Below are 17,148 nucleotides of genomic sequence, written 5' to 3'. Positions count from 1 at the left end.
TCTCCAAATAAAAGTGTGTAAGAGAGAAACCGAACATCAAAGTATACTCTTCTGTAGTCACCTCGAATTTTTTAGTTGGTTGATACGGAGCAATTTCTTAAGAACTTAAGGAATTCAGTAGCTGGGAAACATAATACATGTGCTCTATAGAAATATTACCTTCATTTGATGAATGAGAAACTGGTTGTTTTGTTGTAACTTGTGTGATATCATAGTTGTACTTCATTAGAAAAAGATATACTCAAATTTTTACCCCGCTCTTTGAAAGTTTTTTTTTTCCTAAATGGGCAAAGTTGAAAAATTCATTGCCATTCCCCCCAAACTTCCCAAAGAGTCCCTCAAAAAAGTTAGACTGAGATATTTTTTGGTATATTATACTGTTAGTAATAAAGTAATGATGATGCCACCTTGATTTACATTGTGCTGTATAGTTTCAAAGGCCTTTTTACATAGCACATCAGTTCACTAGATTTTTATAATGACACTGTCCATTATAGTCGGAGCAAATATTGCAATTCCTGTTTTACAGGTGAAAAAAAGTGAAAGTCATACCAGGTGCATAGCAATTAAAAGTTGAAGGGGCTCAAGAGAATCCATCATTTGTGTTCTCTCTCTTTTTCTCTGTCTTCACCCTCTCTCATTAACTCTTTTGTCTTAAGCCAATTTGTTCAGAACTTAGGCAAAGAAAAGAGGTACTAAATTGTTGGGCCTCCTCAGAGATTCCAACAATGTTCATATATCTTTTAAAAAAAGAATATTAGTGGGAGTTAGAAATCTGGTGGCATTTTGAGATCCTTAGACATAGAATGTATTCCATTTTGACTGAAAGGCCCTTGTGATACTGTGACCTTGGGGCATTTTTTCAGCAGGGGTTCAAACTGTCTTGCGCAAAACCCTGGGAGTCCCTTTTTTTGGATAATGGGGTGATAGGTAGACTGGACTCCTGAACATCTGTGCCTGCTTTCAAAGCAGCTGCTTCTATTAAGTTAAATATTAGGATGACATTCTGCTACTAAAACTATTTGAATACTCTTAATTAAAAAAAAAAATACCAACCTTATGGAAAGTCCAAATTCTATCCAAAGCTTTTTCTTTTACCTTGATATATATTATTTAAATTTTTGCTAGAAATTTACTTCTTTCATTATGTTCTTGTTATAATTATTCCTAATGACAAAACTAGAAACAGCCATTTAATCATTCTAAAAATGTTTGTGGAACGTCTGCTATATAAATGGAAGAGAGCGAGTCATAACTGATGTGGTCCTTGCCCTCACGGAGCTTATAGTCTTGTGCTGGAAATAGACATCAGTCCAGTATGCCATGCCACAGGCCATAGCGGGGCTGTGGAAGAAATGTCCACATCTCGCCTAATACAGGTAATAAGGGAACATGACCTCTTTAGGGTTGTCAGGGAGGGCTTCTCTGAGAAAGCGTAGTTGGACTGAGGGATGGGAAGAAATTGGAAATGTGAGACTTAAAAACTAAATTGATTTAAATTGTTGGAATGGATGAAATTGTAAGATGTGTGAGACTGATGATAAGACAGACAACTCGCAAACAATGAGAGAAGCAGCGAGAATTTCAAAGTATTTGCACAGAGGGGTACTTGCTGTCAAAGTAAGCCAAAAAAGGATCAAAGGAGCTCAGCACAGGCGATGTTTGCAGATGAGCAGTCAAAGAAGTGTCTACGACCAAGTAATATGTCCAGAATACAAGAGCAGGGTATTAGAGATTAGCAAGAATGAGAGCAGAGCTGGGTCCTCAGCCTGGGGTACTGGGCAGCTTGCCAGACAGCCACTTAAGCAAAGGGAACAGGGCAGGGATGGAGGCCAAGGTACAGCGTCGAAGCTGGAATGATAGTAAGGGAATTTCACTGCTCAGTCCCTCAACTTGAACCAGAACGCCACAGTCCTCCTTGACAACAGATAAGATTGGTCACAAAGCATAAAATTGAAGCTCAAGTGACGTAGTTTGGGTAGAACAAGGCTGTTGGAGAAGGGAATCTGTGAAACATGCTGGGTGTCACAGGAATTCAAATACCTTTGTAAATAACTCACGTGAAGGTAAGTTACTTTAAAGATGGACGTGGACAATTTGTCTAATTTTCAGAGCTCTCCAAAAATGTCCTCATTAACTAAGACCAGAGAGTAACATTACCCAACAAGAGGTCTTTTAGGAATCAAACATAGTCTGTGGAGATTATGATCCAAATTTTACAGAAAACTTTTTTTTCAAACATAAATGTTTATAGATTCCTAGTAAAATGATGTTAGAAGTGAAGAAGATATTCTAATTATGGTTAGGATATTAGTTAATTCTGAACAGAATGCAAAAGATGAGTTATATAATTTTATTGCTTAAAGTCTCATTAACAGTAACGTAGTCCAGCTAATTTCTCGAAGTATGTGCTGGAGAACATTACTTCTATAAGGTATATTTTAAAAAGGATTCTGTCATTTTGGAGACACTACATACACAATTCTCCTCCACTTTTCCGTGTCTTATTATAAGTCCAAGTCTCCTATAGGCTCTTAATAGTCCTCACATACAGAACGTTTAGTTTGGTTTAGCTCAGTATTTCTCACATTTATTTGCCCACCAAACCCGTTCTTTTTTCTGCGTACTTCTTCTTTGTATCCAGATATCCCAAGACACACGCAGTGGAAAATACAGAATCCCAAATTATCTTCTTGATGATTTTCTTTTTAGAGTGTATACAGTTTATACAGTAGGTGTTTTATTTACATATTTCACTTGAATTTATCCTAAATACAAAGAAGGTAGAACAGATATCTCCCTTTATAGAAGAGGAAACTGAGAACTAAAATATCTGTTAACTCAGGAATACCTATATTGTATATAATGTTTTAAAATGTTTGATCATTTTGCTTTGTTTTGGCAACATTGTGCCGCAAAACGGAAGGTATTGCCAATAACCAATAAGAGATAGTTTGATACATTCATAATAGCCTTTGCTAAAACCTTTGTTTTATTGTTACCAAACCATTTGCATTTTCAGGGAGAGGTTAGCTTAATGGACGATCTCACAAAAATATCTAGGATTGCCTAAGTGAATTATTTCATTTTAATCTTCGGGTGCCCCAGAGCTTTTTTGCTAAGTGATGTGGAGTGTCCTTCCCTTTGGGATGTGTCATAGCGTGTCTCCCAGAGATTCAGATCTTCGCAGCCTCTGCCTGCCTCCTAGAGGATGGAAGCACAGACGTGAGTCTGTGCAAGTTCGCCTGCTTCCGATAGGTTGCTGAGTACAATCTTTGAACATTCTTTCCCTCTTACCCTCTTCTGAGACATTTTGTAATGACCTTGGAAAGCTCACTAACATTTTTAAACTTTTAACAAAGCTGTGAAGCTTACACACATGCAGAAAAATGTTACTATATTTTGAAGGACATGTAAACAGGAAAAACGTGAAACCATGCCTACAAAATATGCTGCCCTCTGTGGTAGAGTATAACTTTATAAATATCAGCCTTAATGAAATCATGAACCACTAAAAAATATATGTTAGGGCACTTTTTCTGCTAATTGAGATATAAAAAAGTGCTGATGATCAGTTATCAAAGATAAATGTAAGAAAAACTATTTTTCATAAAAGGTTTCTCTGTATAGTTTGATTTAGATTGTTTGGCTTGTGTTTGGATGTTTAAAACTATTTTTCATAGAACTACTTAGGTAATTTCCCCAGTTCAGCTTTGTTTCCAGGTGACAGTGTGTTGCCATTTATTTTAAAACACCTCCTTTAAGAATGGTCACTTGAAGTTCTTGGTGTCGTATCTGAAGGTGGAGTGAGGTTTTATGCTCTTCTTATCTTGGCAGTTTGCCTCTATTTATATTCTAGATTGTGCAATGGCAAGCCAGTTTTTAAAAGATGGCTTTTATACCTTAGACAATCATACTTAATCTGATAATGCTGATATGAGCGGAGATTTAACTCAGCTTTAACTGAGATTAAGCGATGAGGAGACTTGTCAGGAAAAAGGAAGGGTGACAGTTTTTGTTACCGATTCTACAAAATATGATACAGAAAATGCGTGAAGAACTCTACATTGGACTCAAGTTTGCTTTTGTAAGTCTCCTGTTCATATAGCACACACGTTTTAACTTCTTACTCAACAGTTAGGAGTTTGATTTTTCTTCATTCATAATTTCTCTCAAAATGTGACGTCATTTTGTTTGGTGATGATCTTTTCCTTGCCTCCCCACCTCTTGTATACTCTTTCCCAGAATTCAGGAAGTATAAACGCCCACTAGAAAGTATTTACTTCTGGGTTTCTTAATGCCCAGATCACACTGTTGTCTTGAATCAGTTTCTTTTGCTCATCCTTGGCTGAAAACAAAACAAAAAACAAAAAAAGCTTAATCTTGTGGGGTTAAAGGAAAGAAAGAATGTAGTGAAAGGAAGATTCCTTTTATGCAAGCAGCAGAGGACGTGAGGGCTGACTGAAAGTGCCTGAGGGCATTTGGTCCCTATTGGTTTTCACATCAAATGCAATGGTGCCCATAGATAGCCTGTATTGTTGTCAGTTAAATGGGATCATGAGTGTCTGAAAGGTGTTTGAGAATGAACTGAAAATCATTTTCACAAGTGGATGATTACTTCTGCCACATGTTAACCGAACTCTATCAGAATGGCCCAGATTTTTGAGCCTGCATTAATTGCTCTTTCATCCTTGACTGAGGTTTCCCTTTAAGAAAGCCCTTTCCAAGACTAAACTACTCTATATATTGATTTTTTTTCTTTCTGTATTTTTCCTTGAAAAATAAAGGCTTGTAGAAGAAAAGCTTTATTATTCGTTTCTTTGAATAAAAAGCTAGACTCACAAGTGGTCTGCCAAAACTAATAGTCCTTTTTTTCAAGCACTGAATAATTCCCATGTTCTGTATACAATTATGTTTTTCAAATATTCATTAGTGATGATTTTTCATCATAAAGTAAAACCATGAACTCCCACAGCAAGGACTCAGTGCAAATAAATTGTCATATTCTCCTTTCTATTAGAACTGTATGCCACTAGTCTGAAACTAGACTACGATATTCAGTAATATGTTTGGAGAATTTCTGTGAGTCGAAGTATTCTTGGAACAATCTTCAAGTTAGAAAGGTTTTATAATGTGCTTTTAAAGTGTTTGGGTAAACGAGTTCTTTATTTCATGTTAGCGTTTTCTATTTCAAATTTGGCATAGTTAGAGAATATTAGCTGTTTATTCTATTTTTATTCTTATTCTGTACTAGAATAATAGAATATATTGTAGTTCAGACATATGTTATGAAGATGAGTTAAATCTCAATTTTTAAAACTAATCAGAAAATGAGTTCTTGAAATTGCATTAACTTTTGTGATTAGCAGAGAAATATATAGCATTATTTTAAAAATGGCTTAATTTATTAGTAAAAGTAATTTTGGAAGTATTTTGGGTTAAAGGAACACAAATCACAGAATGTTATATGTGAATCTATTTTTTAAAAAATGTATTTGAAGGGGTACTGTGTAAAAACAAGCACTTGAAATAATTTTATTTTCCAAGCATTGCAGTATGAACATGTGATAAAATGTAAATATCTATTTGAAAATCCAGCAAAAATAAGGATAGTAATTTTACTGATTTTTGTTTTAAGTTTATTTTTACCAAACTTCATTTTACTTAATAAATCTATCGTTGAGACCATTTTATTGATAATAGAATAATATGTGTTGTTAATGGTCAACGTAAATCTAAAGAAAAGTTTTTATTCCTGTTGTCAAGGACATTCTGATGGATTTCATGAAGATTGCTTTCATATGTCCACAAATAAACATTTTTAGAAGCTACTCTAGTGTATATTCTGGTTGACTTGTTAATTAAGTTAACAAATAACTCTTTTAAGGATCGTGTTGATACCATGGAGATTGTACAATTTTTAGTTTGAAGTTTTGAGATTCTCAAATGACTATATGTAACTGTTGATGCAGAAGATGAAAAATAGTGCTTGTTTGCCTTTTTTTGTGTGAGGAAGATCAGACCTGAGCTAACATCCATGCCAATCCTCCTCTTTTTTTGCTGAGGAAGACTGGCCCTGGGCTAACATCCGTGCCCATCTTCTTCCACTTTATTATGGGTCGCCACCACAGCATGGCCTAGAGAAGCGGTACATCGGTGTGCACCCGGGAACCAAACCCAGGCCGCCAGCAGCAAAGCTCGAACACTTAACCGCTGTGCCACGGGGCCGGCCCTTGCCCTGTTTGCCTTGTTAATAGTAATTATATTGACTTGAGGTTTGGCCATACCCAAATTCTTTTATTTTCTCTTTTTTCTCTTCTCTTGACATTTTTCCTAACAGCATATGGTACATAATTTATGCATCCACATCATGTTTTACAATAAAAAGTGGAAACGTTCAGTGTCTCGTATTTGATATTTGAACATAGAGCATGACCTAAGAATAGTTAGAAGTACCAAAAAATAGTCATAGGTGAATGCAACATTGATACACCTTTAGCTGGTTTTGTGCATTGTTTCCTAGCAATGATTCCTCTGTTTCTTTGGAGCAAATAGTGCTCTCCGTTAGAAACAGCCCTAGAAGAGGGATTAATACTTTAAGATTATTGCTATGTTTATACTGATTTATAAAACCAAATGCTTCAAGGCTTTACTCTTATGTGTTAAATCCAAGCTTTGTGTCAGTGCTACTAATTTCATTGTTACCTAATCCCATGTAAGAAGAGAAGATTTTAAAGTTAAGCAGGCAATTTTTTGTTCAAAGGGAACAACTTCGTAATACCCTACTTATGTTGGGTGTATTGATGAAAGCAAACACTTTTAAATAGTATCTGAGCAGTTATTTTTAAATAATCCAAAATACTCTAGTTACATGAGTATTGTGATGCATTGGAAATATTTCAATGGAAAAAGTGGTATATTTAGTACAAATTAGCATTGGAAATATATGTTTTTAAAATATATTATGTACAACAGAATATCTCTTTATCCCCGTTCAAATAATAATTCTTGGATCAAATTTAAGTTTGATTAGGTAATTTTTTTCCTAGGGCCTTACTCTAACAGAGTACTGGAGAATGTAGTTTGACTGTGAAAACTGCTGATATGTGTTCCTTCATTCTCCATCCATTTCTTACTTCACTGAAATAATTTAACAATGGTGAGCAAAATTGTTTTGTTTAAAACCAAATTCTGTAGGTTGATGAAAATACTATTGAAAGCCCCACAAAAAAAAACACAAAAAACAAAAACAAAACTTGCTTTCCTCTTTAAAATAAGGTGAAAAAAAATTCACAGAACCCATTAGCAAATGTTACTCTCGTGCTGTGTGATAAATATTTATTTTATTGGCTAACGTTATAAATTGTCACATAAAACCCAGTTAAATGTGTGTTCCCAGTTGACTGGTATTTGGCAAGTCTGATTTACATAGCTTTATAAAAAACTTTCTTTTTTTATTTGAGGTAGTCATACAATGGAGAGGAAGCTAGTAATGACTCAGCAGGTTACAAAGTATTCAGGGAGCATACAGCTGCAGAGCAGACCCACCAACAGGTCTGTAGTACACTAGGCAAGGTACTCTCTCTCCAGGATGACAAATATGCTTCTTGGATGATGTTCCCTACATCTTTATTGAGTAGAATCAGATTTCATAAAGCAGTAAAAAACCAATTTGTCCAGAATTCACATGACAAGAAAATAATAATAGATTTTTTAAATTCTGAACTATTTTTATGAAACAGAAATAAGTGACAAGTAAATAGCTTTCCAGGATCTGTTTAACACTATTGCCATTGTATGTCAAATAGATGTAGCCCTGTCAGCTGTACCTTCTCCTTTTACAGAATTATGTAGTTATAATTGATGTTCATAATAATGACCCTGAGACGCCATAGGGTCCTTTGTAAATCATTAAAGATCAAATTACATTGTATAACTATTTGAAGTCAAGTCAACCTATTGTATACAAATTCTTTAAAAATTTGTTATAATAGTCTCTTTATGTATAGTAACTCATCTTTCAGTAATTAAGAATACTTGAACATCGCTATGTAAGTGTAATGAAGTGAATCTATTGCCTAGTAGAACATATGTTAAATGTAAATTTAGTATATTTTTCTGAAGTAAAAAAAAATCTTATTGGATTTTTATCCATAAAAGAGAGAATTTATAACCTAACACTCAATATGAAAAAAACAGAACTGTGATTCAATAACAAAGCTAGACATAAAGATAGCTTAGGAAAGAATATATTTTGATTTTTACAGATGCTTTCTAATGAACAGATCATCCTGTTGTAAGCAAATATTCAAATGATTTTAGCTCCCTTTTCCTTACTCTCTCCACACTTCAACCCTCCCAGAGCTGATAAGACCACCAACCTACAAAGAATTTAGACTGCTCCAAATTCCAGAACTTGCAAATAGCCGTGAAAACTGAAAACCCATTTAACCATTAAAGCTTGTAGGAGTTCTCCATTGCACTCAAGATAAAGCGACAAAGATTATCTTTGGTTTATAGGTATTCAACTTAGTCATACCAGAAATATTATTTATGGAGCTGTAATGACCACATCTCCAAAATCCTTAATAATAAAGTTTTTGCTTCTAAAAGTAAGATATACTTTCATACATTGCTAGTGGTAATGAAAAATTGTACAACCACTTTGGAAAATAGTTTGGCAGTTTCTTATAAAGTTAAACACACACTCTCAATATAACTCACTGATCCCTCTCCTAGATATTTACCCAGGAGAAACGAAAGCATGTTCACACAAAGACCTGTACATGAATGTTTATAGCAACTTTATTTATGATAACCAAAAAAGTGGAAACAACCCAAACGTCCACCAACTGGTAAATGGATAAACACATTGAAGTAAATTCATACAGTGAAATAAAATATTCAGCAATAAAAAGGAATGAATTCCTGTTCATATGTATGCATGACATATGTATGAATATGTATAAATCTCAACAACGATATGTATGAATCTCAAAAGCTTTACACTACTAAGTAAAGAAGCAAGATACAAAAGGGTACATAGTATATAATTCCACTTATATGACATTCTGGAAAACAAAAATCTTTAAGGTCATAGATCAGTGGTTGCAGAGCTGGGGATGTGAGAAGAAAATTGATCATAAAAGGGCATGAAGGAACTTTTGTGGGGGGTGTGGAAATGTTCTATAAGTTCCTTGCAATAGTGATTACGTGACTTTGTCAACATTCATCAAATTATGTACCTAAAATGGGCGAATTTTACTTTATGTAAAATATAACCATAAACCTTACTTTAAAAAAATGGAAGATGTACTCAGTGTAGACACTGTGGAAATGCAGAAAGACATGAAGAATATGAAATTCATCTTTAATCTCACCAGCCAGATATTAACTGCAGGTTTAACATTTTGCTGCATCTTTCTGGATTTTTTTCCAAGCATGTAGTATAAGATTGTGTGACTTTTTTTTTTTTTTAACTTAACATTATAATAATTTTTCCATATTATTCTTTTGACATCACTTTTTTTTTTTTTTTTTTTTTTTTTGTGAGAAAGATCAGCCCTGAGCTAACATCTGCCAATCCTCCTCTTTTTTGCTGAGGAAGACTGGCCGGGGGCTAACATCCATGCCAATCTTTCTCCACTTTATATGAGATGCCGCCACAGCATGGCTTTGCCAAGCGGTGCGTTGGTGCGCGCCCAGGATCTGAACCAGCGAACCCCGGGCTCCTGCAGCAGAGCGCGCGCACTTAACTGCTTGCGCCACCGGGTTGGCCCCTTGGCATCACTTTTAATGGCAACCTAATCATTCCTTACTCTTTGATTCTTAGATGGTTTTTGAGTTTTTGCTTTTAAACGATATTGATGAACGTCTTTTTTCTTCATTCTTCCCTCAATTTTAAGTGTCTCTTATGCCAAGAATCTTTTATATCAGTGAAAAAGAAGCTAGAGAGTGATACTTGATACCTAAATCCAGAACTTGGCATTGTAGTGAAAAAACTCAAATTCATTGAAGTGAAGTTTTAACGTGTTCTTATTCAGTATAGTTATCTTTTCTGATGTATTTTATTCATGTCCATTTTTTTACATAAAATTTTTGTCTGGCTAATATGACAACTAAAGGGCAGAAACTATCATATTTTTCCTGCATAGCATTTATAACATTTCCCTTATGCAGTTAATTTTTTGTTGAGTGTAATTTTTTTTTAATGTGGAGAGGAAAACTCTTATGACCAGTTACTTTCTGGGTATATTTGCTCAATTGTGACTTCTTCTGTATTTGTTCGATTGAATTCTTTCTTATAGTGCAATAGCCCCAAATACCTCAAGGCCTAACATTCAAATGCTTACCGTGGTCCAGTCTCATTGCCTTTTACTCTGTTTCTTATAACATCTTTCAGTATACACATGTATGCATCCATCCACCCTTCTGTCATCTGAGAAACCATGCGTTTTCATTCTAAATTTGTTGGTCCATCATTTTGAATAATGTTGCAGCTGACAGTAGTATTCCTTATACAGGACCTACACTCGCAGCAAGACTTACACTTGACTTGCTTGTAATGTTGATGGTTTGCATATCACTATTCGCTTTCACTTATGTATGACCCAGTTGCCCAGCAGCTGTGAGACCATTTGAAGGAGCGGAGAAGCAGGCTGTGGTCCCAGGCACAGGTTATTCCACATGCCCTCTGTGGCCCGAGGCAGCTATTTGGTGCGCATCTTGCTAGTGCACTTTGATAGAGGGCATCAGTGGTATCCACAGTATTCTGCTCCTGAGGTCATTGCTGTTAACCCTGTAATAGGAGCTTGGGGGTGTGCATTTCAGGAGAGGAAAATTGCATAGGAAAGACAGAAAGAGAGCAGCTAAACACCTATTACCAGAACCATAGAAGAGAAGTTAGAGGCTAGAGCAAAGGTGAGGCAGCGGCTTTAAGGGGTCCTCTGGAGGAGACAGTGAACAGGTGAGAACAGTAGCGGCAGATGTCTCTGTCAGTCACTAGAGGGATTCACATTACATCCACCAGCACAGATGATATGGTATCAAGGGTATCGTGAGAGCAGAGTCGAAAAGTTCACCAAACACTTCAGCTGGCTGATGTGTCTGAAAGAAAATATATAATTGATTTGGACAGTATGCATGATGCTTTCCAATGCAAGAGCCTACTTTTTTTTTTTTTTTTGGTGAGGAGATCAGCCCTGTGCTAACATCTGCCAATCCTCCTCATTTTTTGCTAAGGAAGACTGGCCCCGGGCTAACATCCGTGCCCATCTTCCTCTACTTTATATGGGATGCCGCCACAGCATGGCTTGCCAAGCGGTGCATCAGTGCGCACCGGGATCTGAACCGGCGAACCCCAGGCCGCCGCAGCGGAGCGCGCGCACTAAACCGCTTACGCCACTGGGCCAGCCCCGCAAGAGCCTACTTTTTATTATGACTTTTAGTAATCTCATGTTGGTCTCTCTTTTTTTTTTTTTTTTTTTTTTGATTCTGAAGATTTAGAAATACAGAGAATAAAGAAGGAAACTTAAATCTTCCATAAAAATAAGTTTAAATGGAAACTTAAATCTTCCACTCAAAGATACTGTTACTAATATTTTAGAGTATTTATTTTATATATGTATACATATATATTTTTTTACAAATTCCAAATCATTAAGTATGTAATTCTGAATCTGCTCTTTTCAGATAACTTTATATATTGAGATATTCTTTATGTTATTAATTTCATCAAAAATATAATTTTAGGGGCAGCATAGGATCTTTTTTTCTATGAATATGCCAGCATTTAGTAAACAATTCACCTACTGTTGGACATTTAAGTTATTACATTTCAATAATATAAATAACACCATTCTATGTATTCATGTAGTATACATCTTCATGTGCATTTCTAATTATTTTCCTAATAAATTCCAGGATGAAAAGGTGGGACTATTTCTTCATATTGTCATGTTATCCTACAGAAAGGTGATCATACGTTACACTCCACTAATAGTGAGTAAGAGTGCACATTCATTTCACCACACTTCAGCCGACATCTCATATTACTTTTTTTAAAAAGGGCAAAAAATATGTTTGTTTTGTTTTGCAAAAGAGAATTATTTTAATAAGACAGAAACTAAAAATTCAAGCTTTTAGTTTTAAAAATTGTGAAAGTCTAGAGACTTTAAGCCCCTAAATAAACTGTTAGCTATAGTGCTTTTTTATTACTCAGAATTCTATATAAATTAACTTAGTTTGAATAGCATCTTTAATGTTAAACCTTCACTTCAGAAAAAGGGATTGTGATAAAATATTGAAAAATCTTACTTTAATTTAAAAATTCAGCCTCTATTTGTCATATTTTAAACTTCTAACAATGTTTTCCACTTTTGTAGGAGATGTGTGTGTAGTTTCATGGTATAATTTTAAAATAGATCTCCATGACAAGCTTACACTTCATTAAATTTTTAATTTCTTCTTTTTCCTCCTTGATACTTAAGCTTACATCTGTATATTCAGTAAGAACAAAAGTTCTATTCTCAAATGATGGACTAATCATTTCAATTTAGGTTACAAATAGCAATGCAAAGTTAAAAGCCTTGGTTGAAACTATGTTAAATTACACAGTGTTATCTTCGTTATTATCTGAGTTTCATAGTTAGGAAAATTTGCAGCAAGATGCTTCCATAAGTCAGGTAAATCCCTGAATTGTGGAGCTGACAGGGACATTAGACATCAGCAAATCCAATCCTTTCATTTGATGGTTGAGGAAATCGAAACTGAGATTGGTGTAGACACACCTCGAGGTCACTCAGCTGGACAGTGACCCTTCACCCTGGGTTCCTGACTCTACAGCAGCTCCTGCTCAGGCCCCGCTCCTCAGCCCCAGTCATCTGAGAGCTGAAACATTCAGTACCACATTCTCAACTCGTAGCCTTTGTCTCTCCTAGGAAGTGTGTGTAAGAAGACAATTCCTACTGGTTCTTTGATTATCCTTTCTAACTCCAACTTCGCTCAATTTGTGGTAAGAACTGACAAATTGATAAGCCACATAAATCAATTCCCTTTCAAGAACCTAGAATAAGCTCAGTCATTTTGTAATACAGAAGCTGCGTGCCGTCTCAGATTCCAAATAAACTAAACCTTGCCTTTAGCAGGCTGGCCTCAAGAATAAATACCTATGGAAGAAATACGATTACGCAGAACTACAACATTATTCATATAAAGTCTTCTTTTGCTTGTTTGTTTTTCTTGCCAGATATCTGTATGCCCTTGGACAGAAGGTTTGGAAAAGATGGAAAAAACGTTACTTTGTTCTTGTACAGGTTAGTAAATTTTTTTCCTGTTACATAATCGCTCTAAGACAGTGTTTCTCAAACTTTTGTTTATGTAGCTTGTATCTATCAGTATTTACTGTATTAGAAATTAAAACTGAGACAGTAAAAAAATATATATTCGTTTTAAAATAGAAGTGTTTAATCCATTACATGCTAATACAGATAATATTTTTACATAAAATAACTATTTTCCAAAGCAAACATCTTAGTGAAATAAGGGGCTTTATTTTATGCTTTTGTACATCTCTTTAATGTTTGACTTAATAGAATGCAGATGTATTTTCATATCAGCTTCTGCCTTCAGTCTCTTGCAATATCAGATGAAATTTAGCCTCTGGAAAATGCTAGCCTGATGAGAGAATAAGTGTGAAAAAGGCACATGATATCTGAATACTGTTATAAAAGTAGTTTTGACCTCACATATCCCCTGAAAGGATCTTGAAGATCTCCAGGATTCCAAGACCATACCTTGAGAATTACATCATTGTGATATTTTATATATAAACCTTAATGTATACAAACACTCATTTTTATACAAATATGCCATATATATCACTTACATAAATATGTCTTTACCTTGATTGTTAGATTTATTTGTGTTAGGATTCTGAATGTAGGCAAATTATTGGAATATAAAGTTTGGCTGACTCTTTTGTTTTTTGGTTTTTTTTGAATCATGGATAACCTTTGCTCATAGAATATACTCATTAAGTGCAATTTACTTAGAAAGAAAAGCTTTCTAAGTAATAGTCATTCCATTCTGTGATAAATCCAAGCTGTTTTATTCCCAATGGATATATATGAAAAGAGAATCACTCTTGGAATTCTTAACAGAAAACAGTCTCTAAAAATTAATTCCTACTCACACATTAAGCGAGCTTAAATGAACTAGATCATAATGACATGGTGAAATGCCAAGGAAGGAAAATTGTCATCTGTTCTCTTCTGGAAATATGGCCATCTATCAGTTGCCAGATAAAATTACTGATGTGCCATAATGGCTTGGTAATTGCATGAAAAGTATAAAAATTTAGTCAAAAGTAGTTTTATCTACGTGGCAAAAAGCCAGCCTATTTTTTTCCTGGCTAACATGTGACCTTTTCTTATGTGATTAGAGCTAATACTTGGTCAACTAATTTAATAAAAGATTCTCTCTCTCTCTCTCTCCAGTTATAAAGCCCAAGCATTGCTTTGAGTAAGGGCCCCCTGTTTGGAGTTCTGGGTGATTTATCCTCCAAATACCACACCTATGAGGCATCTTCTTAGGTTTCCAGGTTTAATTTCTTTGCATTGGCACAAGAACTTACATGCATTCACTAAGCAGTTTGAATGCAGATCTTTCTGGACATTTTGAATTTATTCCTATCTAGTAATGTCTTGCTCACATCTAATTTGACAAGTTTGTGTTAGTGACTTCTCTTTATTGAGTCTTTTCAAAGACTCAATAACTGTTGTTATGCCAATAAACTAACCCAACTGATTCTTAATAAGCATAGTGTTTTACATATTAGTCATTAGCAGTTTTAGGTACACAACACAATTGAGAAAAGTTACAGAGATTTCCCATATATCCCGTCCCCACACATGCATAGCCTCCCTCTATTATCAACATCACTTGGTATGTTTGTTAGCAAGGATGAACTGACATTGATACATCATAATCATCCTAAGTCCATAGTTTACATTATAGTTCACTCTTGGTGTTGTATGGTATATACTTTGGGACAAATGTATAATGACGTATATCCATCAGTGTAATATCATACAGAGTATTTTCACTGCCCTAAATATTCCCCTGTACTCTCCCTATTCATCTCTCCCCTACCCCCTGGCAACCATTGATCTTTTTGTTGTCTTCATAGTTTTGCCTTTTCCAGGGTGTCATATAGTTGGAATCACACAGTATGTAGCCTTTTCAGATTGGCTTCTTTCACTTAGTAGTATTCGTTTAAGTTTCTTCCATGTTTTTTCATAGCTTGATAGCTCATTTCTTTTTAGTGCTGAATACTATTCCATTGTCTGGATAAACCACAGTTTATTTATCCATTCACCTATGAAGGGCATCTTGGTTGCTTCCAAGTTTTGACAGTTATGAATAAAGCTGCTATAAACATCTGTGTGTAGATTTCTGTGTAGACATAAGCTTTCAATTCCTTTGGGTAAATTGCAGCACCATTGGGTAAATTCCTTTGGGTAAACCAAGGAGCACCATTGCTGGATCATACTCATTATGTTCTAAAGAATGAATCAGAGAGTGTTTGTTAGTCTGAGATCTGGTTAAGTGACAGTAGGCTAAAAGAGTTTCGAATATACTGATTGTTTAATATGAAAATTAGGCTTTATTGGGTCAATCTTGAGAGGTCAAATGATCACCTCATGCTTTTGGCCAGGTAAGGTTCGACGTAATCTTTTGCTTCTTATTTTCTAGTATATGATCATAAGAATCAAAAGTTACAGGACAAACATGTATACTTTGATTATAACTCCATAAGAGAGTTTAGAAATGAAAGAAGGAATTTGAATACTTTGAAATCATTAATTGGCGTGTCTTTGAGGAACGTTGATCATGTCTTTTGGGAGTTAGAAAGTTCTCCCAATAATAAAAATATGTGTTTAACATTTTAACGGGTAAAATCCAATTTAAACCAAGGTAGGTAAACACATATACTCCATAATTGAAATTTAGAGTAATGCTACCAAACTTGAATGAATTCAGATTTATTCTACCAAAGGTATCATCTTAAAATTTGAAGTCATATTTAAGCATTATATCTTAACACAAATATATGTACGTACATGCACTCACAGAGAATCCTGTGCCCAAATGTACTGAAATGAAATATACATGCCAATACTTGGACAAATTTTTGAAGTTTTAAGTACAATTGAATCTTCCTTTCAATTCCAAATGTAATGGGAAGACGAATACACACACTTCAAAATCAAAATTGATATGTATAGATTCAACGAGAATGACCCATTGGGGGGAACTAGGTAGTTTTTATTAGTATTTTTAAAGATAGCTTTCATTCTATCGGCACACAGCTTGTAGGTCCATACCTGCAGGCTGCATTATTGAAAGGTGAAGGAGTCGTTTTTCTAGGGAGGACAGTATACCCCTGCTGTGTCTGCTGCTGCCATCAGCAGAATGGTGCTCTGGTGATAATGTGAATCTCATCACCACTTGTGAGTGTGTATTATATGAGTAATATAGCCGGAGATCTAGCTATCGGCCCAAGAATTTGTACTCATAAAAATTGGAGAGTCAAGTTTGGCCAGCTGCAAAGTCATTGTTAAAGTGAACACTTGAGGAGCTGCTGAGGTGAAAAGACTTTTCAAGGACTCTCCTATAAGCATTTAGATCAGAGTTGAAAATGGGAAAATAAATCATTTATTAGTGTTGGAGTGTGTGTTTAGCTTCTACATGAGATTACTGTTGGTCCCCATTTAGATTCTGAAGCCAATAGAGTTGCAGTATTAAATGGATTTTTATGTTTTTTAAGTGGCTGCATTTTTTTTAATGAAGGTAAATTTTGGTTCAAGCCAAATTGAAAGAGCAGTGATTTTGAAGAATATTTTTGAAATCTTACCAAAATTAAGCTTACATATGTTTCTTATTCATATTTCTTATGATTATTCAGTATGTTAGATTTGGAGGATATCATTGGTATATAGTACTTATGACACTAACAGTTTTGTTCATTACAGTAAAACCATTTAATAGCTTTAAAATTGTTTTTATGATTTAACCAAACTGAATTATTTCATAACTCCATATTCCAGTAATGCCTGTTCAAATAACTGTGTTAACTGTATGCCCCCA

General features: G+C 34.9%; 1 protein-coding gene across 6 annotated transcripts in view; it reads left to right on the top strand.

The window, feature by feature from the left end:
• Positions 1-17,148, top strand: part of CADPS2 (calcium dependent secretion activator 2) — a 496,283-nt gene that overhangs the window by 304,532 nt on the left and 174,603 nt on the right. For all 6 annotated transcript variants that reach the window (XM_087430207.1, XM_087430199.1, XM_004418749.3 and 3 more), the window contains one exon: positions 13,247-13,313. In XM_087430207.1, the coding sequence (XP_087286333.1) occupies positions 13,247-13,313 (67 nt within the window). The remainder of the gene's footprint in view (positions 1-13,246; positions 13,314-17,148) is intronic.

The sequence above is a fragment of the Ceratotherium simum genome, chromosome 1 (genome assembly GCF_057802395.1).
Source record: "Ceratotherium simum simum isolate JZ-2026a chromosome 1, ASM5780239v1, whole genome shotgun sequence".
NCBI lineage: Eukaryota > Metazoa > Chordata > Mammalia > Perissodactyla > Rhinocerotidae > Ceratotherium > Ceratotherium simum.
Note: the sequence above shows the minus strand (reverse complement) of the source record. Positions and strands in the feature narration are given on the sequence as shown.